General features: G+C 39.8%; 1 protein-coding gene across 1 annotated transcript; it reads right to left on the bottom strand.

Annotated features, from left to right (window-relative positions):
- Nucleotides 1–5,352: 5,352 nt before the first annotated feature.
- Nucleotides 5,353–6,324, bottom strand: LOC119537411 (olfactory receptor 145). Its single transcript, XM_037839866.1, has one exon. The coding sequence runs from the start codon at nt 6,322–6,324 to the stop codon at nt 5,353–5,355; it is 972 nt and encodes a 323-aa protein (XP_037695794.1).
- Nucleotides 6,325–8,598: the final 2,274 nt, after the last annotated feature.

The following is an 8,598-nucleotide window of genomic DNA, read 5'->3' on the forward strand; positions in this document are numbered from 1 at the left end:
GAGGGCAGAGATGCCCACCACAATTACCTTCTTAAAGGGGCATGGCAAATCCTCCATCTACAATTTGCTCTATTTTGAATGATTTTCTTCTTAGAGGAAAATGTTTAAGCATGGTTTGGATGATAAAATGACCAAACATTCCAGATTCCAGAGATTGCTCTTCTTCAAAACCTTGTACAAAGTTTTAAAACCTTCAATTCTTCAACGGCTCCTTATTCTTTAATAAACTGAATTTTGCTGCTTAGTAGAATAAATGTAATAAGCCTTTTTATTGGATCACAGAAATTAAATCAATGAATCATCTGGGCAGCTGTTTTAATGCAATGTGAGCCGTATCAAAAATGAAGGAGAAGAGGAGGAGGAGGAGGAAGGGCAAGAGGAGGAAAAGGAGGAGAAAGAGGAAGAAGAGGAAGAAAAAGAAGAAGGGGAAGAAGAAAGATTGTTTAAACATCTAAGAAAGCTAATGGCACAATAATTATTTTTATTAATGATTAGGTTGCTCATATATGGTTAAACTGATCAATGCATACAGAATCCTATATTTCACATGTTCTATATTCAATTTTTTTTCTATTGAGGTCCCTTGTAAAATCAATAGATGGAATAGCTTTTTGCACTTTGTAAAACTTTGAAAAATAATTTTACTCAAAAAATCATTATAGTCTATTATAGAGAATACATCTGTGACCTTATAACATGTTGTTTTATGCTAGATCTTTATTCAGAAACCGTCTCCAATCATTACATGGTTACTATGGAAATGCACAATCTGCTTTATGATATGATTTTAGAAATGCTTGCTATTAGTCTTGAATAATAAGTAGAAGGTTACCAGCAGAGAAAATCAGGAGGGCATTCTGAGCAAAGGAAATCACAAAAGGAAATATAACAGTCATTTCAAAAATGGCAAATCTGCAGAATGATAAAAGGTATTCAGGATTGGATCATAGTATACCGGCAATGAGGGGTAGGAGACTTGGGGGGTAGGTTAAGGGTAATAATTAATCATATTCCTCTTCTCTCTCTGAATCCATGATCAGTTGAGAAATTAGCCACAGGAGTTAGACAAACAGGGATAAAAATACCAGCCTTATTGCTGATAAAGTTGACTAGGGGGGCCAGCTTAGATGTGTACCTGCAACAGACCCTGAAACTGCACACCACAGATTAAATTTATGAATCCAGGCCCAAACTTAGCTGGACAACAGCTGGTATACTCTGCAAGGAAAAGGAGTTGCAAATGGAAAAGACAAGTGTGATTTTTGAAATGGGCTTTTCCTAATCAAAAAAAAAATTGGAGAGAACAAGTGTGGGAAGGGGGCTGGGCCACACTGAACCACAGTAAAAATTCCTCCCCTCAACTTCTCACCAGTCCTATAACAAGGTATGCAGGGAAAGAAAAGGTCTCTTCCTTATTTACCTGCCTGGGACACAGAGGTTCCTCCCCCTCTAGGGAAAGTGAAGCATGCGGCAGAGAGGCTCACAGTTTGTGCCCATATTTGTTGGCACCACAAAGAGTCTACACTTGACTGAAGTCGATGGTGAGCAAGATGGGAGCATCTTGGCATCACCAGTCTTGCATTTTGACTTTTGGAAATGAGCAAGGATGGATCTGGAGACAAGGAACCCTGAACCAAGGTAGTGGGAGGGATATGCAGGCTTTCACACCTAAGGGATACATCTGATGAAGAGAATAAAGCATGACTTAAGAGACTGAACAAAAGAGAACAAGAAATCAAAGAGAAAGCTACTCATATAATTTAGAAAAGGAATTCAGGATCACCCAGATGAACACATCACTGTTACAAAGCTTTTTGAAAACAAAGAAACAGTGCTGTTTTTCTGTGTAGCAAACAGAAACATTTTGCATCATTCCACTGACCTTGCAGCTTTAAACTCAACCAAGGTAGCAACTTAAAATCAAGATTTTCATATGTATTTAATCAGACAGAAAACTTCTCAATATATTACAGAATGAAAATAAAATTACAAAGTATACTTACACTGTGATCTCATCTCTGAGTGTACATATAGTTTTTGCAAACTGGTCCAAGCCATCACAACTATACACACACATACATACACAAAAAACTTTTTCAAAGAATATATACCAAAAGGCTAACAGTGGTTATCTCCAGGTGGTAGGATCACAGATATTTTAAATCTTTTGCTTATCTCTACTTTTACATATTCCCACAACAATGAAGTATTACTTTTGCACGTTTAAGAAAAAATATAAAAAATTAAATTAAAAACAAAATACTGCACAATTTAAATAATTTTAAGGTCTCACTGAGGATTTGTTCAACATTTGTTTGCACCTTATATGCCTGCCAGGCATTAAGCTCCCTACATGTATTATACCACTTGGCTGAGGTTGGGAACATAATCTCAATTAAGCATTTTCTGAATATATTACTGTAAAAGCCATATACAGTAATTTGGCAGCTCTCACATGTGTTTATTACTGACCCTATTAATTTAAAACATTAAAACAGGGAAAAAATCTTGAGTGTTTTTCCCTTGACATAGCATTCTGGCAAACTGTTTCCAAATAAGAACATAGGGATTTGCTCAGCTCAGGCATCACAGTCAAGAACATGAACATTGTACAAGATGAATATATGCATCACATATGCTATTTCTTACACACCCAGATTGAACCTTCCAGAAAGCAGCTACTATTAAAAATGTAGGTTCTAGAATGAGACAGCCTAAATTCAATTCTTTTAACCATCACTTACTATCTGTATAATCTTAGCAAGTTCCTTAACTTCTTTTAGCTTCAGTTAACCTATCTATGAAATAGGGCTAATTACCTCACATAGTTGTAGGGAGGATTAAATTAAGAACCCATATGTAAAGTCCATGGGACAAAGTAAAGTCTCGTTTGAGATTGTAAGGGTTTGACCGAGTCCCTTCATCCTCAAATCACCTTCATCCTCAAATCATGGTAGTCTAGAAAGTAATAAAGGTCACTGTAAAATATGAAGATGCAACATGGGTGAAGGAAGCAAATGGGACAAGCAGTCATATCCTTTGAGGCAGCCAGACCAAATGGCATTCACCAACCAAATTGCATGTCTCAGGGCTTTTTTAACTCTTACCCCTGGCCAATCTCCTTCTCCCTTTCATGCATTCCCAGCAGTCGCTAATGGAAACCTAAGGAAACTGTAGTGTGAGCAGGCAGAAAATAGTGAGAAGGGGATTTGGGATGACATTTAGGTATGTTACATTCACTGACAGCAAGTATCATTTGCACACAAACAGGTATTCATACAGAGATAAACATATAAATGAGTATTTGCAAACAAGAATATTCTCCCATTAAGTACTTGCTTATAGAATTCCATTAAATACTGCTCATTCCACTTAGCACTCCCATATTATTTTTAAACTTCATGCATATCTAAACACAACCAGTGCTGGGGCAGGGAAAGTATGGGATGAGCCTGAAACATGTTGTTTTTCCAGAAAGTAATAAAGGGCTGAAATATTATAGAGATATGTCAAAAGACCAGGAACCAGTGTGAAGAGGCTCCCACTGGCCAAATCAGCATTACAATAAATGACAATAATCAATCGTAACCCATTAGATAAAATTAGAATGCATTAGTCCATAATGACATACATACAGACAGACAGACAGACAGACATGAAAAAGTCCTTCCTGACAGTATAATGCCAATTTATAAATGGAAAACAAATGGTGGATTCAGAAAAACCTTCATTTTTCAACCATCAGAGTAACAACTGATTCAGGTAAGGATGATATAACTAGTGTGGGAAAGTTGGAATAGGAAGAAGGTATTTGCAAAGCCTCAAAGCATCTCTTTCAAATTTGTTTTTAATTACAAAGGAAAAATCGTACTCTTCCCAATAAAATCACTAAGAAACTTGCAAAAGTTTAAAAATTTCCATATTATCAAATGTTCCCAGAAGCCATTCTGAAAGGATATAAAACATATTCATTTGGGAGAGTTTAAAAAAATGTTTGCTCTAAGAAAGCAGTACTGTGTCCTACAAGGACAGTGTATCCATCTTTCCTGCTTGCTTTTTATTCATTTATTTGTCCCAGCAACACCCCCTGACTCCCTTTATTCTAATTAATTCCCATCAGTAGAAAAATTTTAAAGAAGCTTTTCATGGAATTTGAAAATAAGGAAAAGATTGTGTGCATGTGCATCACACATGCATGCAAAGACTTGTACACGCAAGTATTGTCACTGGAAAAATAACGAATTCACAAGTAACAGTGATTGGCCCTCTGCAGGGTTACAGGAAGACCTGAAACTACAGTGAAGAGAAACTTGCTTTCACTGATTATTGTTTGGTAATAATTTTAAGTACCATGAACATGTAATACCCAGTCAATATACAAATACATATATAATTTAAATGGAATATAGGAATAATCTGGTAGAACATGGTCAGTTTTCATGTAAGGGGCCCAGAAAGATGAAGTAATTGTCCCAACATCACACATTACATTAGCAGAAGTGCTAACACCAGGAGGAAGAGGGCGTAGCAGGGATGGAAATAAAATTTACTGAGCACCTGGCATTTAACTCTCTTGATAACCCTATAAAAAAGTTTACATGAATATTCTACCATTAAACATCTGCTTATAGAATTCCATTAAATACTTCTCATTCCAGCTAGCACTACTTTCTTATTTTTAAACACCGTTTGTACCTAAACATTACATGGTGCTGGGGCAGGGATCAGCCTAAAACATAACTGTTTTGCCAGAAAGCAATAAAGCACTGAAAATCTGATGGGAATATGTCAGAAGGACATGGGAACCAGTGTTCCTACACTTTCAACACTAGCTTCTCCCTGGATCCTATATCCCCATATACCCTGCAAAATTCTTCAAGAATTTCTCTGGTCAGTTAGCCAAGACCAACTCAACAGAATTCTATGCCTCCTTCCTTCTTACAAAAATGTGATATTTAAAATTAGTCCTTGGAAAAGTTGCATGAAGTTTCTGTAGACAGAACCAGCTTTTAATGTCCTAGGCCAGCTCACATTTGAAATGAAATTTGCCAGAGACTGAGGGAGGGAGAAGTGAGGTTTCATGGAAAGTCACTGGCATTATAAAGCAAGACCCTAGATTCAAGTCACAGCTCTGCCACTGAGCAGCTGAATGACTATGAGAGTGGTACACAAGCCTGTGTCTATTCTCAGATAAATGAGTAAGCTTAATGAAGCGGTCCTCAAGACTCTCTAAATGTAAATATGGTATTGTGTTGGAGAATCTTCATAAATTAAAGAACCTTTAAAGGGAGGATCAACCTGTTTGAGAAAGAGTTAAAATTTCCTCCCTGTAACCACTGAACTCTGGACCATCTATGGTAGTCCTCTTGTAAATACTGCCCCTTTATCAGAAGGATTTTTGCTCAAGGTTTTCTTCAAAGCAATTCTGACGTCCTTATTCCTCAGGCTGTAGATTAATGGGTTGAGCATGGGCACCACAATGGTGTAGAACAGTGAGGACACTTTCCCCTGGTTCATTGGCAAAAGAGAAGATGGTTTGAGGTACATGAATGCCCCTGATCCAAAGAAAAGAGAAACAGCTATTATGTGGGAGCTGCAGGTGCTGAATGCTTTGGACCTGCCCTCTGTGGAATTGATGTGGAGGATGCTGAAAAGGATGAGTGCATAAGAGATGAAGATGGTGACTGTGGGCACACCAATGTCCATGCCCACAACAATAAAAACGACCAGTTCATTGACGTGGGTGCTGGTGCAGGAGCGCTCGAGAAGGGGAAGGATGTCGCACATGTAGTGGTTGACGAGGTTGTCGGCACAGAAGGTCAGCCTCAGCATGCATGCTGTGTGGGCCATGGCCCCAGCAAACCCCATCCCATAGACACCGAACAGAAGAAGGGAGCACACCTGAGGAGACATGGCGACCGTGTACACCAGGGGCTTACAGATGGCGACATAGCGGTCGTATGCCATCGCCGACAGGATGAAGGACTCAGAGACAACAAAGAAAAGGAAGAAGAAGAGCTGGGTCACACACCCTGCGTAGGAGATGATGTTCTTCTCTGAGACAAAACTCACCAGCATTTTGGGGGTGATAACAGTGGAATAACAGAAATCTATGAAGGACAAGTTGCAGAGGAAAAAGTACATGGGGGTGTGCAAGTGAGAATTCAGCCCAATCAGGGTTATCAAGCCCAGGTTCCCCACAACAGTGACCACATAGAAACCTAGAAACAGGAAGAATAGAGGCATCTGGAGTCTCGGCTGGTCCGTTAAGCCTGCGAGGATAAACTCTGTCACGGAGGAGGAGTTTTGGGCTACCGTTCTCATCTGAGGCTTTCTGTGGGAGCAAGGGGGGGAAGAGCACTCAGAGATAAAGAGAGAACCACCTCCGCCCTTCTTGAGAACTGGATCCACACGGAGAAATTTTTGAACTTCAGTAGAAAGCCCCTTCCTGATCACTGCAGGTCTGTTCTCATGGCCCTCAAGCGAGTCTACCCTCAGGGGCACGCTCTGGAGGAGGAAGCTGCCTCCCAAGGTGAGGGCAGGTGCTGCTGTGAGAGGGTCCCAAGGACAAGCTGAGGTGACCCTCAGATCTTTACCTTGGTTCCTTTGTTGTGTCCTTCCAACTCCCGTTTCTGCTCAAGTTTACAAAACCTGGGGCCCATCTCTGGGGAGAGTCCTGTTGGAAGTTGGAGCCAGCCCAGCTCTGCCTAGAGGGTCCAGCTCATGTTCAACAAGGACAGAGCAGAGGGGTCAGGTATTCACTCTCAGGGGCATTAGGACCTGAGTGCGGGCCTTAGAAGATTTCAGCCCAGATTCAGTCACTCACCTCCTTCAGCTTGCAGCCTCAGGGCTGCACCCTTTAATCCAACTCTTATGCTCAATTGCTCAGGCAGAGAAATGGCCCTGGTGAAAATGGTGAAGAACAAAGCATAGACCCCTTTGACCCCGTCCTATTTAGAGGATCAGAGCCTGGGCTGCCTTGGAATTCTTTTTGAACAAAAGAACATCATATCTGAGTGAGGCTTTGACCCAAAGCTTTGCTCCAGCTTGCAGAAGGGATGCAGTATCCTTGCCTGTCATCAGTGCCAGCCTGTGAGAGAGCATTGAGCAGTTTTATTCTCAGTTTAGAGATCTGGGGACCTGATTAGAAGCAGAAAGCCAGAGGTTCTCTTGGGATCACAGCCCTAGAAATTAATGCTACAAAGAAAAGGAATTTTTGCTTATACTCTTGATAATGTTTGTATGGGCTTCTGGAAACTTTATTTATGTGTTCAATTAACATCTACTCAGTAATATACAAAGCATTGTACAAAAATAAAATCTTTACCATTTGTTGAGTACTTCTTGTATACTCAATACTCTACCTGTCCTAGCACTTATATATCACCCCCAGCATGCAAGGATGCATTGCCATTCTACATAATAACTTCATTTTAATTCGTCATCAAATCTTATGAGTGGGGTTTTATTATCCCCACTTTAGAGATTAAATAATTCTCCAGATTTGAAGTTTTAGAACCCCATTATAACCTCTATCTATCTGACTCCAAATCCGGTGCTCTTTAAAACTGTGTTTAACATCTCTCTTGTGATACATAATGAAATGTTTTATGAAGCAGGGCCCTTAACTTCAAGACTCTAACAATCTCTTGGAAATGACAAGATACATACAATGAACTAAATAGGCAAAAGAATGCGGTAAGATCCAGAAAAGGCAAAAATTAAATGTAATATGTGTTCAGAGGAAGGCATTCAACATGCCACTTCCATTCCAATTTATCACAGGAACTCCATAATACCTAGTGCACAGAAGCAACAAACCTTCCCTGTCTTCTCCTAGAATTTGAGCTTGATGGTAAAGAACAATCTCCATCAGTTAAGAATAATCTTTTCCAAAATTGCTAAATTGCTGGAAAGCTCTTCAGTGACCCCTGTACTCCATCCCTGCTCCTTCCATTATTATTCTCAGCCATCTTCCCGGCTCCTTGGGTCCTGACTGCAGTGGTTTTACTTGTAATTGTAAATGTTATTTTAGCTTATTTCCATTTCTTTATCTGTTATCTCATGTTAAAGGTGCAATTTACAACACTGCTATAACTGAAGGCTTGCCCTTGGTTTAGATAGTTGTTATCTGATGTTAACTGAGCAATTTACAACAATGTTGTAACCAGATACCCTCTTTTACAGCGACTTTATGCTAACCCCAGCTGGTTTTTGTCAATTTTCAAGGACTTCTGGGCCTGCACTTGCATACTCCCTATTAACTATAACCAAAACATAACCAATCAATATATGCCAACTTAAATAACGTCACTATCTCCACCTCCCTTTGTTTGAATCCCATAAACCTCTAAGCTTTATAGACTCGGGGAGACAGATTTGAGTGGTAGCTCCTGTCTCCATGCCAGTCAACCTTGCATTAAAGCTCTTTCTTTCCTCAAAATCTCTATGTCATGGCAGTGACTTCTGTGCACATTGGGTAGTGAGCTGTTGCTCAGTAACATCCTTATACCTGATGGCCTGATAAACCCTTCACCCCACTGGACCAACTACATTGTTGCCCTTGTTTTGCTTGCTTTGGTCTTTTCCTAACTATCT

The sequence above is a fragment of the Choloepus didactylus genome, chromosome 6 (assembly GCF_015220235.1).
Source record: "Choloepus didactylus isolate mChoDid1 chromosome 6, mChoDid1.pri, whole genome shotgun sequence".
Lineage (NCBI taxonomy): Eukaryota > Metazoa > Chordata > Mammalia > Pilosa > Megalonychidae > Choloepus > Choloepus didactylus.

What these genes read in the sequence shown, in the direction of transcription:
- LOC119537411 (XM_037839866.1), bottom strand. Translation starts at nt 6,324, where the DNA reads ATGAGAACGGTAGCCCAAAACTCCTCCTCCGTGACAGAGTTTATCCTC.